This window comes from Neolamprologus multifasciatus, chromosome 20, assembly GCF_963576455.1.
Source record: "Neolamprologus multifasciatus chromosome 20, fNeoMul1.2, whole genome shotgun sequence".
In the NCBI taxonomy this organism is placed as follows: Eukaryota; Metazoa; Chordata; class Actinopteri; order Cichliformes; family Cichlidae; genus Neolamprologus; species Neolamprologus multifasciatus.
The window spans coordinates 12,994,671-13,016,653 of NC_140458.1; the positions used below are offsets into that span (position 1 = coordinate 12,994,671).

The 21,983-nt window shown below is 39.2% G+C and overlaps 4 protein-coding genes across 11 annotated transcripts in view; 2 read left to right on the forward strand and 2 right to left on the reverse strand.

The window, feature by feature from the left end:
* Window positions 1–1,896: 1,896 nt before the first annotated feature.
* creld1b (CRELD disulfide isomerase 1b) lies at window positions 1,897–9,724 on the forward strand. 2 transcript variants are annotated; one of them, XM_085146569.1, is made up of 11 exons: window positions 1,897–2,138; window positions 4,260–4,380; window positions 4,482–4,564; window positions 4,847–4,957; window positions 5,209–5,300; window positions 5,454–5,633; window positions 5,734–5,829; window positions 5,912–5,995; window positions 7,927–8,022; window positions 8,119–8,259; window positions 8,350–9,724. In XM_085146569.1, the coding sequence occupies exons 2-11, from the start codon at window positions 4,264–4,266 to the stop codon at window positions 8,568–8,570; spliced, it is 1,221 nt and encodes a 406-aa protein (XP_085002695.1). In that variant the 5' UTR covers window positions 1,897–2,138; window positions 4,260–4,263; the 3' UTR covers window positions 8,571–9,724. The 2 variants fall into 2 exon arrangements, with proteins under 2 accessions (XP_085002695.1, XP_085002696.1); XM_085146570.1 differs by lacking the exon at window positions 1,897–2,138 and adding an exon at window positions 3,076–3,575.
* A 441-nt stretch (window positions 9,725–10,165) lies between these two features.
* LOC146494555 (uncharacterized) lies at window positions 10,166–13,875 on the reverse strand. 3 transcript variants are annotated; one of them, XM_085146577.1, is made up of 6 exons: window positions 13,599–13,875; window positions 13,366–13,499; window positions 13,149–13,276; window positions 12,984–13,043; window positions 12,698–12,887; window positions 10,166–12,515 (listed from the first exon to the last, which is right to left on the reverse strand). In XM_085146577.1, the coding sequence occupies exons 1-6, from the start codon at window positions 13,606–13,608 to the stop codon at window positions 12,405–12,407; spliced, it is 633 nt and encodes a 210-aa protein (XP_085002703.1). In that variant the 5' UTR covers window positions 13,609–13,875; the 3' UTR covers window positions 10,166–12,404. The 3 variants fall into 3 exon arrangements, with proteins under 3 accessions (XP_085002703.1, XP_085002701.1, XP_085002702.1); XM_085146575.1 differs by having other exon boundaries at window positions 13,366–13,875; XM_085146576.1 differs by having other exon boundaries at window positions 12,408–12,887.
* Window positions 13,876–14,037: 162 nt separating this feature from the next.
* Window positions 14,038–17,059, reverse strand: mbd4 (methyl-CpG binding domain protein 4). 2 transcript variants are annotated; one of them, XM_085146567.1, is made up of 8 exons: window positions 16,955–17,059; window positions 16,532–16,734; window positions 15,670–16,418; window positions 15,154–15,219; window positions 14,908–15,042; window positions 14,680–14,829; window positions 14,396–14,499; window positions 14,038–14,289 (listed from the first exon to the last, which is right to left on the reverse strand). In XM_085146567.1, exons 2-8 carry the CDS (start codon window positions 16,660–16,662, stop codon window positions 14,215–14,217), a joined length of 1,410 nt encoding a protein of 469 aa, XP_085002693.1. In that variant the 5' UTR covers window positions 16,663–16,734; window positions 16,955–17,059; the 3' UTR covers window positions 14,038–14,214. The 2 variants fall into 2 exon arrangements, with proteins under 2 accessions (XP_085002693.1, XP_085002694.1); XM_085146568.1 differs by having other exon boundaries at window positions 16,532–16,726; window positions 16,940–17,044.
* A 30-nt stretch (window positions 17,060–17,089) lies between these two features.
* The window catches only part of ift122 (intraflagellar transport 122 homolog (Chlamydomonas)), a 29,585-nt gene continuing 24,691 nt past the window's right edge, over window positions 17,090–21,983 (forward strand). Inside the window, exons 1-9 of one of the 4 annotated variants that reach the window (XM_085146539.1) lie at window positions 17,090–17,210; window positions 19,930–19,996; window positions 20,085–20,169; window positions 20,257–20,335; window positions 20,445–20,521; window positions 20,612–20,678; window positions 20,767–20,913; window positions 21,047–21,211; window positions 21,647–21,722. In XM_085146539.1, coding sequence (XP_085002665.1) covers window positions 17,167–17,210; window positions 19,930–19,996; window positions 20,085–20,169; window positions 20,257–20,335; window positions 20,445–20,521; window positions 20,612–20,678; window positions 20,767–20,913; window positions 21,047–21,211; window positions 21,647–21,722 — 807 coding nt within the window. In that variant the 5' untranslated portion in view covers window positions 17,090–17,166. Of the gene's footprint in view, window positions 17,211–19,929; window positions 19,997–20,084; window positions 20,170–20,256; window positions 20,336–20,444; window positions 20,522–20,611; window positions 20,679–20,766; window positions 20,914–20,964; window positions 21,212–21,646; window positions 21,723–21,983 lie in introns of those variants that run through there. The other 3 variants (XM_085146540.1, XM_085146541.1, XM_085146542.1) reach the window with 3 other exon arrangements.

Consider the following 21,983-nt stretch of genomic DNA (forward strand, 5'->3'; position numbering starts at 1 on the left):
CAAAACAAAAAAACAAACCTGTTTCATTTGATTAGTATTTTTGGGATGGCTTGATTAAGCAGCACACTTTGAATTATTATCTCAAAGTACCTTGAGATGGGCATTTCAAAATATGAATTTCCTTCTTTTTCAACCGCCATTTTCACTTATTTGGTTCAGCAAATTTATAATATTAACTGGGCCTAATGTTAAACCTTATTTTATGAGTAATCAGTACAGCAATACCAGTTCTGTATAACTGCGTATCAATGCACTGAAAGTAATGAAGAAAAAACAAACCATAATGTTGTGTTTCTGACTTTATATATGTAAATATATTTAACCAGTTTGTCTTGGCATGTTCATTTTGTTTTATACGGTTTTCTTTTTTTCTTGTTGTCTTAAATAAAAAGCTAATGTTGGTATGTCTTTGTGACATCAAAAGAATAAGCTTCCTTGCATTTGCAGAATAAGCTCGTTGACATTTGTTTAAAATGCATATCTGTGAAAGCTTTAAGAATAAAAAAAAAAAAACACATTACAACAATAGTTTTTATTAAATAATGGTGTTTTTTTTTTTAACATGTTGTTGTTGTTGTTGTTATCATCATCAGTTAGGGGTCCTAAATGCATCTAAGCTTTAATTATGCAGTTAAGAGTCAAGCCCGGCATGGTGATAGAGTGGTCACAGCAGGTTTCCTGATTCAAATCCTAGCTGAGGCCTTTCACACCACCTCCACAGTGTCTGGAGTGGGCCTTCTTCCACAGTCCAGAGGCATACATTGTAGGTTAATTGCATGAGAGGTAGATAAAAGTGTTTTAAGTGTCAGTAAGACCACTCAAGGCATAGATAAATGTGAATGCATTATGTGCCTAACTGGGTATTTGTGCCTGTGCGCTTTGCACCTGCAAGCACAAATAATCACACTGTAAGAAAAGAATCTAACAATAGCAAAATATAATTTATATTTTTAAAAGATATGATTAAACTAACAGAGATTGAAACCAAGCTCAAAAGAAACAAAGCAGAGCCGATATGCATTTATTTAATATTTATTGATAATTATAAATGCTAGTTATGAGGATCTTTATGACACCCTCTCCACCTTTAAGATTAGGCTCAAAACTTTCCATTTTAATAAAGCATATAGTTAAAGCTGGATCAAGTGACACTGAATCTTACCTGCAATAGACCTAGGCTCCGGGTCATGATGTGCTGAGTGTTTCTTTTTCACTTACCTCTTTTACTCACTCATGTATTTATACACCACTCTGCATGAATGCATTATCTCTGGCTCTCTTCCATGGTTTGTCTTTTATCCTGTCCTGCTCCCGGTCACCCACAACCACTTCCGGCTGCCCTCCCCTGAGCCTGGCTCTACTTGAGATTATCATCATCATCATTTATCATTTATTTATTTATATAGCACTTTATATTTCACTTTAAAAACACACCTGGTAGACCAAAGTGCTGTACAATACTAATGTGCACATAGGTAGTTACTTCGTGTTAAGAGGATTGTTAAATTTTGGGGGTTTTCTCTGTATTATAAAGCCCAATAAGAAGCGCCTCAGTGTGACTGCTGTTGTGATTTGGCGCAATATAAATTGAATTGAACCGATTACTATTTATACACTATAATTAGATCTGTACTTGAAAATGAGTTTTAGAGATTTATTATGAGGGAATTCATGGTCAGGTCAAAATGGACCTGAACCACACAGAATATGATCAGAATGAAACATTTAAAGAGTTAGTCTTAAATGTTTACATACTGTTTCATACTTGGACGATGCAGCACTGACGTATGTAAAGCTGGATGCTGAATGATTGGTTGATTGTTTAAATCCCAGAAGGTTTGGGTGGTTCCTCCTTATGGAAAACAGAGAAGCGACTGGAAGCTGTTCACTCATTCATTCATCTCACTGCAGCCCAGCACTACGGTACTAAAGCTCCTCTGTTGCGTTGTGAGCACTAACAGCATTAGCTAGCAAACAGCTGCTAAAATGACACGACTGAAGCGTTCAACGTGAAGTGGATGTCCAAAATGTGAAGCTCTGCCTGCATTTTTATGAACTTGAATCAGCGGGGAATCCGACAATCATCATCATCAGTGGCACAGCGACAGCAGCAACGGAGGTAGTGGCTTCTCAGTAAGGTAAGACCTGGATCATCAATAAAAGCTGAAGCTAATTTCAGATTGGCTGCATTAATGCGACTTAGTCCATATTTAATGCTAAATAGCCTAAGGAGGATATGGTAACCGATATCAACAATCTTTAGAGACACACCGGACAGATAAGCAGACAATGATAGACACAGCGTTAGCTTAAGTTAGCAGCTAACTACTGACCTTAGCCAGCTGCTAGTCGGCTAATTGGTGGTGCTGATGCTGAGCTAACCAGGCTAACGATGAAGCTAAGGCAGGCTAAAGCTAATTGTTTTAAAGACTAGCCTTCAACAAATCTAACAAAAATTCATACTGTTCACAGATCTAATTTGGACTGCGTTTAATGAAACCAGATTTTTATATCAAAAACGTAGGAAGTGAAGGCTGAGATACATTCAAAAAAAATGAAATAAAGATGGGCACTTTGGACAGTTTAAAGTCAATTAAAAAAATTGGAGAGGATTAATCCCACCACGCACACACTTATTACACTCGGTAAAATCTCAAATGTACAGTTAATATTTATGCATATTAGAAAATGAGTCATAAATGATAACATAAATGAATTATAAAATAAAGGACAGGAGTATTTCCAGCTCCTTTAACATCTTGTGGAAAGGCTACTCCAGCTTCTTGAATCATACCTGATGAAAGCAGCATCAACTTGTTTTATTTCTGCTTTGTGGCGCAATAATGAGAAGCAAACAACCTGAGAGGCTTTCCTGTTTCATAAACCAATATAATTCCTGAGACATTTTCCAGTGCATAACCTGTTACTGTCATGTAAACAAATAAAAATGGAAATCAAAACTAAATTTCCAGGCACCCTTGGCTTTAATATAAGCATGCTAGTTCTTTTCTTCTGGTTTTAGTCAGCACTTGCGCAGCTATTTGTAGATCAGAAAAAGAGTCTTACAATATTTTATTTTAGCTACACTAGTGTGGTGAAGGTGCTTGGAGGTTTGCACAATATGACTGCAATGTAGCTGTGCTAGTGCTATTTAAGTAATATTATAATAATATGGCATTGAGTCACTCACTACAATCTTCAAAAGTCAACCATCACAAACATACTGTGTGTAGGAATCATAAGTGGCAGAGAATTATGTGAGCATGGGGAAAACATGTAAAGCAGTCAGGTAACGATGAGGTGCATAGCTGGAGTGAAAGATGGGTTCAAGGTGGGAGTGTGATTATATCAGAGATCAGCTGTAAAAATCTTCTTGTTTGTAGTGCTGATAAACAGATTGACAGCTTAGGTCAGGCAGGAGTCTTCGTGGACTAATTTTGCATACGGCAGTGTGATTTGTAGCAGTAGTTGCAAGCAGGTGGAAGAGAATTGGAAGAGGTGAAGGTATGATCTGGAGAGAAGAGGAATGAAAGACAAATACCTGTCAACTCGTCAATACTGCTCAACCATCCAAAGTAAGTACACAGTATGCAAGAGCGACGAAGAGGACAGTGCAGGCAGGGTGGCGTCAGGGGTAACTTGTGAAATAAGGATAACCATAAAAGTGAAAGAGAGGGTTTACAAGATGGTAATGAGACTTCTAGTGACATAAGGTTTGCAGATGGTAGCCCTAATGGAAAAAAAACAACAAAACACCAGAAGCCAGAGCTGGAGGTTGAAGAGTGACCAGAATGCACAAGATTTGAAATTAAATCAGAGGGTCAGCTCAGGTTGAGCTGTTTGAAGTCAAAGTTAGAGAGGCAAACTGTGATGATTTGGTCATATGCAGGTGGATAGTGGATATATTAGGCAAAGGATGGTGAATATGGAGCTGCCAGGCAGAATGAAAAGAGGAAGAGCTCAGAGGAGGTTCATGGATATAGTGAAGAAAGAAGAAGAAGACATGCTGACTCATAAAGGAAGCAAGAAGAAGAATTTTAGTGCGTTTTGCACAGCTATGGGTTCGTATTACAGTTTCTTTTGTATTGTCCACCACATAGTTGTGATCAGATCTCTAGAAACAGTTTTTTTTCTGGAAGTGTAGGTACATTTGATGACACTTGCTGTGATGTTTAAACAAAACTTATATATATATAAAAAAGTGTTTTTTAAAAAACATTAATTGTTTGTATGTTTGTTTGTATGCACGCTGTCTATAGGATCATGTGGTGGGCCTGGCCGTTCCTGCCTGCTCTGGTGCTTCTCTCAGAGCTCTCTGTGGTGAGAGTCCAGACAGCACCGTGCCAAACCTGCAAAAAACTCACTGAGAGTTTCATTAAGGTAGTCCTTGTATCCAAAGAAACTGTCAATGCTTGCTTGTCTTCTTTGAGCAAACCTTAAAAAAAAATTTTTTTTAGGACCCTAACTTTTACTCTTTCTAGGGCTTGGAGAGAACAGCCAATAAGAACTTTGGGGGAGGAAACACTGCCTGGGAGGAGGAGAAGCTGGCTAAATATGCAACCAGGTAAGACTAAATTTTTGTTGGAGTACTTGGCAAATACCTGCTCGTATATTCACTTTGTCTAATACGACTAATTCCGACATTTTTCACTCAATTAAATTCATATAATAACTTATATTACTAGACATCCTGTCCTCTGCATATTTGTATGATAGTTTGTGTAATATATATATATTTGCCGAAAATTTTCTACCGGAAAAGGTGGGGTTAAATCATATTTAAGGGGTAGGGTGTTCTTACTTCATGACTATGTTGCTGTCTCTGTCCAAACTTGTCATGTTCCAGTGAAACTCGCCTACTAGAGATAGTAGAATCTGCTTGTGAGAAAACAGATTTTGAATGTAATCGACTGCTGGAGCAGATAGAGGACCAAGTGGAGACATGGTGGTTCCACAGGTAAAAAAGCTGCTTTCATGCATGAACCTATGTTAAATTGAGATGAATTAGATCAGCAGGAAAAGGTCTTCTGACGCACATTTTGAAATGTAATTTAGAAGAATAAGTTGCCTGTAGAGTGTGTAGGTGGCACCGTCGGTTTCTCTTGTGTAATTAGGTTATGCTGATTTCTTTTTTTTTTTTTTTTTTTTTTTTTTTTCATCATGCCCCTGTCTTAACTTCCTAACTGATGTGATCTGTACATCCTACAGACAGCAGGAAGCACCAGACCTGTTTGAGTGGCTGTGTATAGAGGAGCTGAGACTCTGCTGTCCACCTGGACACTTTGGACCTGACTGCAAAGGTGTGGCTTTAAACACAAGCTGCCTTATGTCAACACTGACAACCTAGTCAGTCCAAAAAATATTAAAAATGCATGAAACTTAGTGATGATAATCAGAATGATGTTAATTGTAGGTTTAAAGTGTAGCACTGATATCCTGCTTATCCCATACAGAGTGTCCATCTGGACCCGGTGGCACATGTGGAGGTCTGGGTCGCTGTGAAGGGGAGGGTACTCGCCTGGGAGATGGAGAGTGTGTCTGTGATCCTGGGTACTCAGGTCATCTTTGCCAAAGCTGTGCTGATGGTTACTACAGAGAGAAAAGCTCCAATAACAGCATAGCAGCCTGTGCAGGTGCCACATATTCAGATAATGGTTTCCACACTGTTAAATCCTGCCTGGGGTCATCTAAATTTGACCCTCACCCTGTGACTGTGTCTTTCATCCTTTGTAGCCTGCTACCACTCATGCAAGAAATGCTCAGGGCCGCAGGACTACAAATGTCTCGACTGCAAACCCGGCTGGATCCTTCATGACAACAAATGTGTTGGTGAGTTTGTGGCTTTAGAGGTCACTCAATAGCAATTCGGTGCCAGCTTTCTGTTGTTTGACATGGCTTGTATGTCTCCTAGACATTGATGAATGCGGTACAGAGCTGGCTCGTTGCCCTTCTAACACCTACTGTCACAACACAGATGGATCATATGAATGCAGAGGTATGCTCTTTTCTCTAGTTACTATTTTCATTTTCCTGGACCTTATTAAATCGTGCATATTTTGTGGTGCTGCTGTAATAAGAGGCAGGTTTTTAGTTACATCTGGAGAATATGTGATAATACAGTTTCAGTAGTAGCCAAGTCTCATCACAAAATGTGAGCGGTGTTATTGTATGCTACTTCTCACAGTTCAAGGAATGTTTAAATCAAACTGCATAAAGACATGCACTCATTGGCCACTTGATTAGTTATACTTTGCTCTTAATGAGTTGGACCCCCTTTTGCCTTCAAAACTGCCTTAATTTTTCATGTCAAAAAGTCAACAAGTTCCATTGAAACGTTCATCAGATATTTTGGTCCATATTCTCACGCTAGCATCATGCAGTTGCTGTAGATTTGTCAGATTAAAATGACTGATGGGAATCTCGCATTCCACCACATTCCATAGTTGTTCTTTTGGGTTGATGCCTGTGGAGGCCATTTGAGTACCGCTAACTCACTGACGTGTTTGTAACATCGTGCTTTATCCTATTGAAACGATGCTCGATGCTCAGGCCCAAAGTGATCCATGAAAATATTCCCCTTGCCATTACACCACCGGCGGCCTGAACCAGAGGTACAAGGCAGCATAGATCCATGTTTTCATGCTGTTTATGCCAAATCTAGTCCTTGCATTCAAATGTCACAGCAAAAATTGAGTCTCATCAGACCAGGCAGCCTTTTTCTTATCTTATGTTGACCAACTTTGGAGAGGCTGTGTAAATTGCAGTCTGGATTTTCATTCTCAGCTGACAGCAGTGGCACCAGGTATAGTCTTTTGCTGCTGTAGCCCATCTAGTTCAAGGTCTGATGTGTTGTGAGTTCAGAGATGGTTGTAATTAGTGGGTATTTGAGTGACTTGTTAGCTTCCTTTCAGCTCAAAGTATTCCAGCCATTGTCTTCTGACTTTTGGCATCAGCAAGACATTTTCATCCAGAGAACTGTCACTCATATTTTCTCTTCTCTTGGACCATTCTTTGTAAACATGGTTGTGTAGGAAGATGCTAGTAGATCAGTAGTTTCTAAAGTACTCATAGCCAGGCTGGCGTCAACATCCATGCCACATTCAAAGTCACTTAAATCACCTTTCATCTCCATTCTGATGCTTTGGTTGAACTTCTTTGCATGCTTGAAATAATAATAATAATGGATTGGATTTATATAGCGCTTTTCAAGGCACCCAAAGCGCTTTACAATGCCACTGTTCATTCACTCTCACATTCACACACTGGTGGGGGCAAACTGACAGAGGCGAGACTGCCATATCGTGCCTTCGGCCAAGACCAGTAGGCGGTAGGGTAAAGTGTTTTGCCCAAGGACACAACGACCAGGACAGAGAGCCCAGCGATCGAACCGGTGACCTTCCGGTTACAGATACGCTTCCCAACCCCCTGAGCCACGGTCGCCCTGAAATGAGTCCCTGCCATGTAATTGGTAGAGATTTGTGTTAATAAGCAGTTAAACGGGTGTACCTGACATCGTGGCTGGTGAATGTACCTTGCAAACGCATCTCAATTTGAATATGAAATGCAAAACAGTTTAGTCCTATTACTGGTTAGTTGTTTCTCTTTAGGTGGTGTAGGACAGAGTTTTTCTTCCACAAAGGAATTTGTGGGATTCCCAAAGAGTTACAATTGTAATATTGTAATTGTAATTGATTTGATCTAACCTCACTTGTTGACTGCAAGTTATTTTAATAAATAATATTTGTAGTTTGTTTTAAGTAGTAAGAAAAAACTGTAAAAAGGGCGAAGATATTTATCAAGTATGGTAACAAAGCCTCATTACTTTTACAGTAAAATGACTTAATAAATGTGCAGTGGGATTCCTGGTTAAAAAATCTTTATTATAGCAATATGTAATGCTGACCACTACACTTCTGGCGTTTGTAGGATGTGACCAGGCATGTGTGGGCTGCATGGGTAGTGGTCCTGCCCGCTGTAAAAAATGTGCGCGTGGCTACAGATTGAAGGGAGCGAAGTGTCTTGGTATGTATACACAAACTGGCTACTGAATCTCAACATCGGTTTCCTTTTCTCTTTTCCTGATGTGTTTAAACTGGTTTCCTTTGCGTCCTCTTACAGATATAGATGAATGTAGTGAACGTGCCATAGCATGCCCGGGACTCAATGAGGCCTGTATAAATGAGGAAGGCTCCTTCCACTGTGACTGTGCTAATGGCTTTATCAGAAGAGACAGCATCTGTGTTGAAAATAAACCTCCTGGTAAGAAAAAGCCATAAGGAATGTGCAAACACGCATATGCAGTGTACAGCTTTTCAGACCTCTTGGTTTCTTTTCCTTTTATCTCTTCAGCTGGCCCAGAGAAGGGACTCTTTGACGATATGACAGATGATGAGGTCCTTGTACTGCAACAGATGTTCTTTGGAGTGGTAATCTGTGCCCTAGCCACCCTTGCTGCCAAGGGTGACATGGTCTTCACAGCTATTTTCATTGGAGGTGTGGCTGCTATGGCTGGATACTGGCTGACTGAGAAGGGAGACTACATGCTGGACGGATTTCTGAAGGGACGCTAGACTGCATTGGTCCGTAGCTTGATTAAAAAGACGGGTCAATTTGGGCAAATAGGAATCAGTTTGAGGCAAGAAACTAGCTTTGCAATGCTAGATTATCAGGGATTTACTTGTGACTGGGGAATTAATTTAAAGGGCGTGGGTTAATTTATGTGTATGGGTGACATAACACGGGAAGAAGGGAGAACTTAAAGAACATGAAGCCATGAATCTTTAAGAGAAGTAACGAAGCATCACTGCACTGATGGAAAGGAACTGAACTTACTTCCCTACCTCAGCTGTGTTGGGAACAAGGGTGACATAAAGACCACTACTGATTGTGAAAATCTTATGCATTTGGATATGATGTCTGGTCTTTGTCTCTCTTGAAAAGATTGTTTTTTTTTCATCTACTCTATTCATGAAGTCCATCTGCGTTTTCACCATTTCAGCTCCCCCTCCCTCCCATAGTTTGAATGGCACATGAGTTGTGAGTGTGTCAAGTTACTAATGCACTTGAACTTACCGCTGTGGGACATTGGGTAGGATGGAGATATCACAATTTCCCAAATTCCCCCAGTGAAGCACTCATAAAACTCTGGGATATTTACATTAAGAACAGCCATTTATTTATGTTCACAGAATAACTTTTTACCTCTTTGTCCCAGAATAATTCTTTGTAATAATAATGCATGATAAATAGGATTGGAAATGAAAGATACAGCACCCTATGTATTTATTTGTCCTACTTGGCATGGAAGATAACTTTTTAATAGCTGCTGGGTCACCAACATTACTTATTTAAGTACCAGGATCCTGTTACAGGAAGCGGGTTAAGCCAACAGTGCTGAGTTTGTTAACCCCGAGAAACATTTTTTCAGTTCTAGAAATAGAGTTAACTACTTTTCATTTCCTCATTCAAAAGGCCACTGTTAAAGGTCAGAGCCAAGCAAATTATCCTGCAGAAGTCGGAATAAAATCTGTAGCTGTCAACCTGTCTGAACTCCACTGAATGTTCCTAAAACAATGGGTGTTTTTGTTTAAATCATTTTAATCTGTATAAAGCTTTAGACACATGATGCTGGTTAATGATCACATTTGTCGTGTTGTAATCAAGTGAAAATGAGGCTGCAAGGACTTTAAAGGGCACTAAAATGCAATTAAACATATTTTAAAGCGACTTGGTCCACATATTGTTGTTCGGTCATGAAATTTTGTCAACGTTTTGAAAGACACAGTTTCTAAAGTTTGGTGTCTGAACCTCAACATATTTTCCACTGAAAATGGCCCGAACCAGTCTCGCTGGGTGTACCCAGATAGCAGTAGTGACCAGAAGTGGATCCATCAGCAATGCTGAATAGTCTAACATTTTCTGATTTAGTGTAAGAGACAGTAAATTGTGCCTTTTTACCGAGTCATCATTAAGCATAAACAAGCTAAATATAGTTGCAACTAAGTAAATACAACAAGGAACAAATTAAGCTTATTTGTTTCAGTTTTATGCGATAATCTTTATATTTCTCTCTCTTTTTTTTTCATCTTTTATTTCACTGTTATTTTAGCTGTCTGGGAAGAGTTTCTCAGTTTTAGTTTGGACATATCCATAGATTGGGATACCATTTTTTTTAAATTAATTAATTTATTTTATTAAATGCAATATCTGACCGTTATGACACACACATACTGTCTCACGTTGCACCATATTTTTACTCTGTGCAAAACTGAAAAATAAATCTAGCAAAAAAAAAGACAAGTTATACTGCTGCTTGATTTTCTTTGTGGTACCTTCTATCATTTGATCATGTACCCAGTGATGGCATGCCCTTCACTGGGTACATGCCAGCTCTTGTCTTGCAGAACCAGTTAGAATGTGCGGCACTTTCTCAAAAGGTAACACTTGAAAACAACAGATAAAAATGCTGTGCAGATCCACATGAATAGGAATATTGCATTATCAGAGTGTAACTGACGGTTACTTTCTTTTTCTACTCATGTGTGCGTTTAACTTGGGGTTATTGTCATCAGAGTTGAATGAACTTGTGGTAAACTTCAAAGTTGCCTATTTCAGAGATAAACAACTCAGAGTTCATTTTTAAACTCAGTTTTCTAAACCTCCTGGAACAGGACCCAGCTCTATTCTACATACAAGCGTTTTGTGTTGCCTTTATTTTGAAGTTATATTTATGTTGTCATATTTTATTAATATTTCCTTTATACGTGTGTGTGTGTGTGTGTGTGTGTGTGTTATCAGCATATATTTTTATGAGTTAAATTGTAGTTCTGGGAGATACATTAGCATCATGTTGGATTGCCACTCAATAGAGCGTCACTTTTTATCCGTCCAATTATCTATTTATTTTTATTTTAAGTTATGCTTGATTATTTTCCGAGTGTGGAATGTTGTCCAGAGTCAAAATTCATTAGCGATGTTTGCATTACAATAAAAAGTCTGGCACTCGTGTTGTTTTTGTTTATTTATTTGATCTTTGTCAGAGTTCCATGTTTGCATCATATTATAAATGACAGGGAAATCGGGAGTAGTTCATCATTGAGATAAACTCTTGGCATTAGTTATAGTATGTGTTTTTATTAGAAAGGTTATCATTGTTATTGTGTAGTGATGTTAAAAAGAAAGTACACGCTCTTTCAATTCTAAGGTTTTACTTACAGGATGTAATGATACAAAATAATCTGCTCCATAAATCATGTAACTACAACCTCAGACAAAAAACAAAGTAAAAATGCTGAAGTCTTTTTTTTTTTTTTTTAATTCAATCCTTTGTAAAACCATCTTCAGCAGCAATAACTTCAACTAACTGCTTTTCTGTGTGATACTATCAGTCAGAGGAATTTTGTGCCACTCATTACATCTTTGCTGCATATTATTGAGGTTTGCAGGCATTTATTTATGAACAGCTCTCTCGATGTCTGGACTTTCTGTGGGTCACTGCAACACCTTAATTCTTCTCTTTTTCAGCCATTCGGTTTATTTGCTGCTGCGCTTGGGATCATTGTCTTTTCACATGACTCACCTGAACTTTAGCTGTCAAACAGGTGACTTCACATTTGACTTTAGAGTACTTTGACATACAGAGGAGTTCACGCTTGATTCAATGACTGCAAATTGCCTGTGGCTGTACAACATGGTGCTTGACATGTGGTATGGAGTGTTTGTACCAGTGATGTTTGGTTTTCATGTGGCCACCCTTCCAAACAAGTCATACCTGTTCAGTCTTTTTTTTTTTTTTTAATTATACTGTTGTGAACTTTAACATTTAACATGAGAACTGAGATAGGCAGAGCCTTTTTGTTTTTGACAGTTTCTCCTCAATGTTATGCAGTCGGACCCTGGGGTGAATTTCTTGGAACATCCATTCCTGGAAAGCTTAGTGACGGTATTGAGTGTTTTCAACTTTTGAATACTCTTTATCACCGTATACTGGTGGACCTCAAATTGTTTTTGATAATCTTCCTGGTTATCAATAAAGTAAGAGGAAACTGATCAGCTCACCTAGTGTTGCTTACTTTCTGAATTCCTATAGAAGTAATGAGGGTGTACTAAGTTTTTAAAACACTGCTTCTGTATTTTGTCTAAATTTGTGTTTAAATAAATTATGACATTGTATGATATGTAGGTTGTATTGACCTAATTTTAAGATTTGCCAAGGACCAGATTTTTTTTTTTTAATGACCTGATACAAAAACTGAATTGAAAGACTGTGTACCAATCCAAAAATGTTTTAAAATTAGTTCCTTTAGTGATTCTGCACTGTACATTTGGGATCCCATTTTTCCACCTGACACACATGCTACAGTGAGGCCTAAGTCTGACGTTTTGACCTCCCGGGGAGGTTTGACCTATTTCAGTGTTCCACTCCAGTTGATGGGGTTGAGGCGCAGCAGCTCTCTTTCATTCAGGGCCTCCTGGGAACGTGTTAGTGCTCTGTCCCTCCAGCTCTGCTCCATTAGCTGTTCACAAGCACAGAAAGAAGCAAAGCAAGAAGGAAAAAAAACAAACCCACCCACACTCAGACACTCGCTGTATTTTTGTAACCTGAGAGCATGATGAAACATTTCCAGGGCACTACCGGATGGGGCCATAACCACAAAAGCATTAATAGTGGATATATAATGTATGTGTGGGGCTGTACCCTTTTGTTCTCATCTCTGTACACCGCCATTGCTTTGCTGTGCTGGATCCTTTGCTCACGTTCACTGGCCAGATCGAGGCGGTCTGCTTCTCGGAGAGTCTCCGCGTCCTTTATTTTATTGGCCAGCTGCAGCTTTATTGCTGCACATTTCTCCTCTATTTGTCTCTTCAGCTGCTCTCGCAACTCCTTCCTACGGAGATAAAAAGAGCAGCTTTTCTTTGCCAGAAACAACTCACGCTGTTGTTTTTCAATATAAAAAGGTCAATGGTATCCTCCACTATTTTACCTGTACTCTTCTCTCTCACTGCTGGTTCCATAGAAGGGTTTTCGCCATACCTGATGATATCTGACACAGCAACTTTCAGTCATTGTCTTTAAAGTCAGCTCTTCAAAGAAAACAGGGAGATGGCACAAGTGATTCAGTGATAGTGAAATTATGTAGTGCACCTACCTGTAATGCTCTTTTCTCTGCATGATCAGTGTCCTCTGGTGGTTGTATTGGTGAACATCTGGTGTCTCCAGACTGACAGTCCGTTTATGGACAAATGGTGGGTGTAAAGGGTTCAATCTGGGAATACTCTAAGAAGCATATTTATGGATATTTCTTGTTGTTGTTTTAAACAATATATTTCTATGATAAACCACACAATTAAGAAATCTCTGCTTACCTGATTGCTTTTCCAAAACTGTGCAGAGTCTGAAATTACGGGAAATGTTACGTTTGTATCCACCAGGCAGCGACCTTGCCGGACAGGAGGTGCGCGAGGAATACAGACAGGCGTGGAAGCTATGGAGATGGCTGCTGTGAGGATAAAGAAGTGAACAGAATTAAAAGAGATACTTAAAACCAGTAAATACTTAAAAAAAAGGACAACAAATGGAAAACAAAATCTCTCCTTACGTAGTTTCATCTTATACTTCACACTTCTGTTGGCACACCAGATGAATCCAATGAAACTTTCAAAGCTTTCAGAGCTCTACTTTTCTTCTTAAAGGTGTAGTTGCCTTAGCATTAAATCAACATGCAACAACACACACAAAAAAAATAAATCCAAATTTAAATATACCGGATTGCTATAGTGGTGCTAGTTAGAGATTATACTGACGTACCGATGTATGTGTTGAGTGTTTTGCGGTGGCAACAGTTGCCTTGGGAATCAAGTTACACCCTATCAAAAGAAAGCTGCTGCATTAAGTGGTACGCATCAATGCACTCATAAAGAAAGACTAGACTGTGCCAATAGCTATATTTAGGGGGTGTCCCTGGATCTCATCTATGTAGAAAGCCTGAGGCGAGAAGGCTGAATAAACCACTCATGAATCATTTCAACTTTTAACCAGCTTAAAACATTTTATTCAATACATAGTAAAAGTTCTTAAAGGCTAGCCAGCGTAATACTGCATAATATTGAAGAAATTCACGATTAAAATTTCAAGTCCTCCATAATGCTAATATTGTTATATTGTCGGGTAACTGCAGTTTGTGTGATAGAAGTGATTCTCTTGTTTCTGGTCCTTCAGATTCCCAGTTTCTCATGGTTCTCCCACAGCCAAGCATGGTACTTGTTTAGCATATGATCATCAGGTTTTACCTTTGACACAAGAATCGAAAAAACAACAAATTAAACTTGAATTTAGAGCAAATAAATGAGGGAGCAATGGAAGCAACTGAAGTAAAATAATTGGGATTATACCCACCTGTCTCCACTCATTGATACAGAAGATCCTGTACGAATCATTGCCGTACTTCCCAATACCGTGCAACTCAATAGGATAACGCCACTGTTTAGTTAGATACTCATCTACACAAGAGAAAAGGGATTGTGAGGGGGTTTTTTTCTGTTTCATATATTCTTACTAAAACCATGCAAAAACTACCAGAAATGGACAATAAAATTACATTAATATATATAAATAAATGGACATTGCTTCTGCACAAAGGTAGTTGCTGCTGTAATCCACTAGCAGTCAAGAATATCCACCTGAGAAGCGGATGAGTGTTTTGGCTCTAAGCTCATACAGGCCAAGTGGCTTCATAAATTCAGACATGGGCTTCCAGTCGGCCTGCCGGGTCACCTCTGCAGATGGATAACGCTCAAAGAACTGCCACAGGACTGGAATGGCCATTCTACCTGTATTAAATAAATGCCAGGCTTCAGCAAAGTTTAATGCAACATCCTGAATAATTAAATGTGTGTGTTGAATCCTACCACTGGTTTTGTTCAGAAAAACTGTGGCTACCAGCAGCTTCCAGGGATCATGGAAAAGAGTTTCCTGTACGAGGTTGAAGGGAGACCGGGGAGGTGTCCACTTCTTGAAGGCCTTCCTCCTCGGTGGGCTAAGTCCTGAATGAGGACAGTGCACATTTCTTTAAATTACACACTTTATTTATTTCATGAATGTTGATCTACATGTCCGATGTAAAAGAATCCACAGTTTCCTGCATTAAACATTACCATCTCTGCTGGATTTCCCACTGAAATAAGGACTTGTTTTCCGCTTGCCTTCCAAGCTTTTGGACTCTAAGCAGACAGGAAACATTTATAGATATTAGAAGAGTGAAGCTGCTTTACATCTTTTGGTCGGGTCCAAAGTTAAGTACCTCATAAAATGACACAACAAAGAAAATCATACATTCGCTGAGCACAAAGTGGTGGAGTCCTATGATGGCTTCATTAATGCAGTAAGATTACTCAATCAATTCTGTCCTCCCTTAGACTAATGATGTGATGCACTCTCTAACAATGGACTATTATTCTTTGCCCCCTCTTTATCATATCTAAATGTATGCATTTATTTTATTTGTAATGTTTTGTGTCAATTAAGGCATTTGGTTTCTTTGATTTTTATGCATTTCTAGCTGCAAATATAGAGGATAATGGGAGACATAAATAACCACTAATGCACTGGATAAGCTAAAAAAAAACATGAAAAACTTTAACAAATTGTCAGTCAGTGTTGCTCATACTTACTATTCTGGGATTCTCGAACTGGTGTACAGCTCCCATCAGTGGTATCAGGTAACAACACATGTTCTTCAGCATCTTGACGACTGTCACCGCCAGCCTCCAGGTCAGAATTAGGAGTGGTGTCACCTTTGCTTTCATCACCTATGTTCTCGCTCTCAGCGGCAGGTTCAACATTCAAAATCGGGGCCGAAGGCTGCAAATCTGCTTTCGTGTCCTCTTGAAGAATAGATGTGTTTAGTTGATTACTTAAAGGAGCCAGTCTGAGTAACTTCTCTCTCAGCTGGCCTCCTCTTTGGGGGCTCTTTTGCAGTTGTACATTGTCCACTTTTTCTGAGGTCAAAGCTTGTAAACAACCATTTAAAGTTTTAGTAGTTTTGTCTCCATTCACATTCACTTCTAATACACATGCAGTCTTCTGTAGTTCAGTGTCAGCATCAATATGATTTGTGTCGTTTGCTGTCTTCACTTTTCCACTTTTAGTATCACTTCTGAGGGAGGAAGAGGCTTGTTTGGATTTATTTGGAGGTGCCTCTAGAATTGCTGTTTCATTTTCTGTTTCCTCCAGTTGTCCCTCTGAAGGCTTTTTCTTTCCTCTCCTCTGCTTTACTTTGGGAGGGGGTGCTTGTGAAGGGGTGACAACATCATCTTTGGATGTGGTGAAATCAAAGAGGCTTATGTCTAAGTTACCACTTCCACTTTCCAGGAGGAAAGTGCGTAGGGATGCTCTGGACCGGAACCTTTGCCCTTCGGGACTTAAACAGCAGGAAAATCAATTAGATGCTGATCTAAAGGCTTCTGTGGTGAACTTACAGGTAACATCAACAGAGACAAGATTGTAAAAAACACAAAAACAAAACTGAGTCACCTTGTAAAGTAGACATCTAGTTTGCCTGCTGTTTTGCCTGCTTTCCGCTGCCTCACTATTCTGATCCAGCCAGGGGGCAATGCGGAAGAAGGGCACAAAATATCCCCTTCTTTGAGACTTTGATGATTCATGTCCACACTGCTCTCCAGCTCAGTATCTCATCTAGTAGGATGCATTTTTAGTTTCTTTGGAGTCCTGTCGAAGTGAAGACAACGAATAAAAAAAACGTGGCTTTATTGTTAAACTATGAACCTGTAGTTCTTGTTTTGTTCGTACATGTTTACAAAAACAACACATACATGGCATTTGCTCAAATGAAGCCACATTAAAAAAAGGATTGCTGGACATTACTGGGCAGCAGATCAACAGCAAAGAGCTAAAACGTTAACAAAGGCGTGTGTAGCATACATGAATGCTGATCAGGCTTTAGATGTGCATCTTCTTGTCTCGACGTTGCTTTCCCGAGTACTTTCTGATGTCAACACAGAAGCAGGAAGTAGCGAGCTAGTGCGAGTCTGCGCATTGCGAGCTACTCGCTACAAGAAACGGTACAGAGTGAAAAAAAAGAACCAAGCGAACTGCAGCAACCTGTTGACAAAAGAGCCTTTGGTGCTTTTTTCAGTTAAAGAGCGGAAATGAGAGCCGTCCTAGCATGGAAGGAAACGATCCGTGAGCAATGGTAGGAATCTGGGTGATTAGGTTTGCGCTGTCAGCCTCGTCCCGATGCTCAGATGTAACGCTAGGTGGTTAGCAACGGTGGTTGCTATGTAAACTAGTGTTAGCCTGCTAACTAGCTTTAGCATCGCGGCTATTCAATTATCACCATCTTTCCAATCGCTCTCATATTAGATGTCGTGCATTATGTATTTTCCACAAGTACAGTAGCTTATGATGGTTCTTTGGTAACCGATATAATCATAGACGTATGATCTCTAGTTCTCATTACGGTTTATTTTGGGTGCTGTGCAGAATTGCGTGCTCCTAATAACATATTTTATTAAACAGTCTTTTTAAATAAGGTATTAACTTATTTTCCATTATTTATCATTACATTCTTGTCAGGAATTAAGGTAGTTCTGTTTAGTCCAGCATTTAAAGATCAGACTTCCCGAAAAAACATCCGAGTAGGTGTTTGGAGAGATGCTTTTGTGCTGTTTCAGAGGGAGAATGGAAATCACAGAGTAACTCACAATACTCTAATGATACAATGCCCACTAAAAAATAAATTACAATACTTGATATGTTGCAGGAGTCATCTTGGATAGATGGTTGTATAGGAAAAATATGACTCCCCAAAAAGGCAAAAGCAGGACTTTATATACTTAGTAATGATAACTGTGTTTGAGTGAGACAGTGTGGGATATGTTAATAATGCTGTGAAGTCACTTGAAACAGTTTAACAGCTTTATTTGTTTTCTAATAAAAACATGCTGTGGTTTTAAATGAGATATTTCCAACTTCTTATATGCATAAATGGGAGTTAACTTTTTTGGTGGTATGATTCAATTAATTTTGAGCCACAGATCAATCACATTTTTCACTTTGACATTAGACAAAGACGTAGTCCAGTCCATCTAAAGTTTGACACCTATTGGTGTCCCTACCCCCAGTGGACCCACTAGGGATTTTTATTCATTTTATTTATAAAGGTTTTAATTTCCTGGCTCAAAACTCTATGCACGTAAGTACAATTGATCCGGATATAGTCAAGTAAAAGAGTGAACGTTTTTATCAGATGGCTTAACACAGTATTTGAGCGTGAGAAGATGCCTGAAGAATGGAGAAGTGGTACTGATTTTAAGAACAAGTGTGCAGTAACTACAGAGGGATAAAACTCGTAAGCCATACCATAGCTATGGGAAAAAATGTTGTTGAAGTTAGCTTAAAGAGTGAGGTAAGGATCAGTGAGCAGCAGTATGGCTTCATGCCACAAAAGAGCACTACAGATGGGATTTTTGCTTTGAAAGTGTTGATTGGAGAAGTATGGGAATGTCAGAAGGACTTGAGCTGTGTCTTTGTGGATCTGAAGGAAGCATATGATAAGCTGGCAGGAAGGGAACTGTGGTATTGCATGAGGAAGCCAGGAGTTGCAGAGAAGTATGTGAGGGTGGTGCAGGACATGTAATAGGACAGTGCGACAGTGGCGAGTTGTGTGGTACAGATGGGTTCGAGGTGAGGGTGGGATTACATCAGGGATTGTCTTTGAGCCCCTTTGAGCTTTGAAAGGTGGAGGTACAGACTGGAAAGAAGAAGAGTGAAAGTAGAAGCAAGACAGAATACGTGTGTGAATGAGAGGGAGACAGGTGACAAGTTTTCAAGTAGTAGAAGTAGTTAAGGTGGACTAATTTAAATATCCGGGGTGATCCATCCAAAACAACAGACAGTGCACAAAAGAGGTGAAGGAGAGAGCACACGCAGGGTGGAGTGGATGAAGATGCGTGATTTTCCTTGTTGTTAGGTGCAAACATTTTTCTATGTTTTGTGTGTGCATGTGTGATTTTGTTTTTTGCACTTGTTTGTACTTGCTAAAGATCTCCTCTTTTTCCTCAAACTCTGAATTTTATGTTTTTTTTGTTTATTCGGTCTATCCAAAATGAAAAAAAGAGAAAAAGTCAGAGTGCTATATTAAAGAAATTCCCTAGTTCAATACTGAAAGAAGACACTGGAGGTCCCAAGCTAGTTCACTCCTAATTCCAGTCGCAAACCCCAGATCAGGGAGGGAAGGTTGCATCAAAAGGGCATCCAGCATAAAATCTGTGCCAAATCAAATATGCAGATCCATCCGCTGTGGTGACCACTTGGGAAATAAGGTTGCAGCTGAAAGAACCCATTAAAGAAACATTGGACACTTGCAAATTCTCACACTTATGAAACTGGAAGCCATTATTCTCCATGCTTCACAGTGAGTGTTTTCACACCAAAACAGATTGTGTGCATCCTTGCAATCTAGCAAAACTGTTGAATGTTTTCCCTCTTCATACAAACCAGATTTTTCAGTGCTTTTATTTATTTATCCTTTTTTTTTTTTTTACACCAGAATTCTTAACATCTATATTTCTAATATTTCTTTCATATTTCTTAACAACATATTTACTAATTCACAGTGTTGCAGTGACATGTTTTGGCTTTATCTTCACTCCAAAGTTTGTGAATTCCTCCAAAACCTTCAACAGAGTTGCAGGGTTGCAAAACCTTCCCTGTGAGCACTTTGGCAGACAGCAATAACGTCCTTGTAAAATCCACCTCCATGGCACTGCTAGAGGTTAAAAACTCCACAGGGAACCTCCATTATATGATTTCAGTGATGAATGGATCCTCATAGCTGTTGCTCGTGAACTAATCAATTTATTGAAAAACCATTTCAACATAGATCTGTTCTTTTGTTTTTTTTTCTGCAGCGTTTATGACCTTGCCTTCAAACCAGATGGTAGCCAACTCATAATTGCTGCAGGGCTTCGTGTCCTGGTAAGGCTTTTCTCTTTTCTTTAGCCTAAAAATTCAAACATTGCAAGAATACTTTCATTGTCCACCTCAATTTCACCTTTTTTTCCAGGTTTACGATGCAACAGATGGCAGTATTATTCAGCCTTTAAAAGGACACAAAGACATAGTGTACTGTGTGGCTTATGCCAAAGATGGTACTAAATTGATTTTCACTACATTTTTCTGTGTCGGTCATCTTATTTTTGTTCTTAATTCTTACTCAGTAGTGCATTCTTCTGCAGGTAAAAGATTTGCCTCAGGCTCAGCAGACAAAAGCATTATTATCTGGACTTCTAAACTGGAGGGTATTTTAAAATATACGTAAGCAGCGCTTTTACTTATTGCTTTAGTATTACAGAGTTGTAGCGTTACACCACGGTGCACAGTCTGTACTCCTCCATCATTTTTTCTTTTATTTGTTTATCTGTAGTCACAATGACTCTATCCAGTGTGTTGCCTACAACCCAGTCACTCACCAGCTTGCCTCCTGCTCATCTGGTGACTTTGGTGAGTGCACCTTAGTGGAGAACTTTGATAAATGTGACCTAATGTAAGTACATAGAGAAATGAAACATCTCAAACTTCTCATATTTTTAGGCCTGTGGTCTCCAGAGCAAAAGTCTGTAAACAAACATAAAGTGAGCAGCAAAATAACATGTTGTGGGTAAGTGAAGTCTGGAGCAGCAACTTTTATGCAGCAGCAGTACATTTTCATTTGTGCATTTATGTTGCTGTGCATCATTTGCTTGCAGGTGGACAAACGACGGGCAATACCTTGCTCTGGGTATGATGAATGGAGTGGTGAGCATTCGGAACAAAAATGGAGAGGAGAAGGTCAAAATAGAGCGTCCAGGTGGCTCCTCTTCTCCTATCTGGTCCATAGCCTGGAATCCCTCCAAGTTAGTCCTAAGTTATTATAGAAATGGAAGGATGTCTCCACAGATTAACACATAGCCACGTATATTTTTGGACTGTCCTTCCAGATTTTGAGCCCAAATTGTGCAAAATTAGATTTCTTATTTAGGTGAATAGTTTTTGTAGGGCCAGCAGGTGGCAGTGTTCAACCAGTGAGCGGTGGACCTTTCTCAATGATGGACTGAATTATGATGCCTGGGAACAGCTGTCTATGCTCTATGATTCCCCCTACAGCCAAAGCAAAGAGTACAGCAATGAAAACTATGCAGGACCACAGAACAGGTAAATTAAGGGAAAAAGGCGACACAAAGGTGAATGCGGGAAGTAGGGTAAAGATAAAAGCCATAAAAGACAGTAGAGATTTTATTGCTGGGTTGCCTCATATGGGAAAGTTGGTAATCAAATTGTGGTCAGAACATGAGGTCAGTCAGGGAACAGCGTTTGCTAGAGCCGCCAGAGTTTCAGGGTTAATAGATGCAGAGGTACATAGGTTTATACTGTATTCTGTCCTGAATTAAAACAGTTCTGGAAAATTAACATTAAAAGGCTTTGCATCCATTACTTTGCATCACTGAGAGAGTGACTGCCGTGTCCCCTAGCTGAAGGTTGGCTGCTCTGCTTTTCACTGTCATCATTACTTAAATGACAGAAGCCTCATCAGTGCTGAATCTTGTGATTAATGCTTATGTCTGTAGTCATTTTGTTGTGTTTTCACAGGGATGAGCACAATGACATTCTGGCTGTGGCAGACTGGGGTCAGAAGCTCTCCTTTTATCAGCTCAGTGGAAAACAGGTGAATGTCACAACCTACCATAAACTATCATATTGTATGGCATTGTATTTAATATGTATTTGATAACTTACTAATCATCATGTCATGGCTTAATAGCTTAGACACAGAGATACGCTCCACATAAAGATGAGGTTGTGCTTGATGAAGAATCAAACACAGAACATGAGTTTTTATGTACCATGTGAATCCAAAAGTAAATGTGAAATTATTAATTTAGACACTGTGGACTTATTATTTTCATTTTTGAAATAAACTTTTGAA

Bases quoted from the DNA above. Each gene is read 5' to 3' on its own strand.
- creld1b (XM_085146569.1), top strand. From the start codon at position 4,264: ATGTGGTGGGCCTGGCCGTTCCTGCCTGCTCTGGTGCTTCTCTCAGAG. The intron at 4,381-4,481 runs GTAGTCCTTGTA...TACTCTTTCTAG, and splicing joins TCACTGAGAGTTTCATTAAG to GGCTTGGAGAGAACAGCCAA. The intron at 8,260-8,349 runs GTAAGAAAAAGC...TTATCTCTTCAG, and splicing joins TGTTGAAAATAAACCTCCTG to CTGGCCCAGAGAAGGGACTC.
- LOC146494555 (XM_085146575.1), bottom strand. From the start codon at position 13,608: ATGAAACTACGTAAGGAGAGATTTTGTTTTCCATTTGTTGTCCTTTTT. The intron at 13,044-13,148 runs GTAGGTGCACTA...TTGCTGTGTCAG, and splicing joins CAGAGAAAAGAGCATTACAG to ATATCATCAGGTATGGCGAA. The intron at 12,888-12,983 runs GTAAAATAGTGG...TTATCTCCGTAG, and splicing joins AGTGAGAGAGAAGAGTACAG to GAAGGAGTTGCGAGAGCAGC.
- mbd4 (XM_085146567.1), bottom strand. From the start codon at position 16,662: ATGAATCATCAAAGTCTCAAAGAAGGGGATATTTTGTGCCCTTCTTCC. The intron at 15,220-15,669 runs GTAAGTATGAGC...CTGTCTGCTTAG, and splicing joins AGTTCGAGAATCCCAGAATA to AGTCCAAAAGCTTGGAAGGC. The intron at 14,290-14,395 runs GTGGGTATAATC...CTTGTGTCAAAG, and splicing joins GTATCAATGAGTGGAGACAG to GTAAAACCTGATGATCATAT.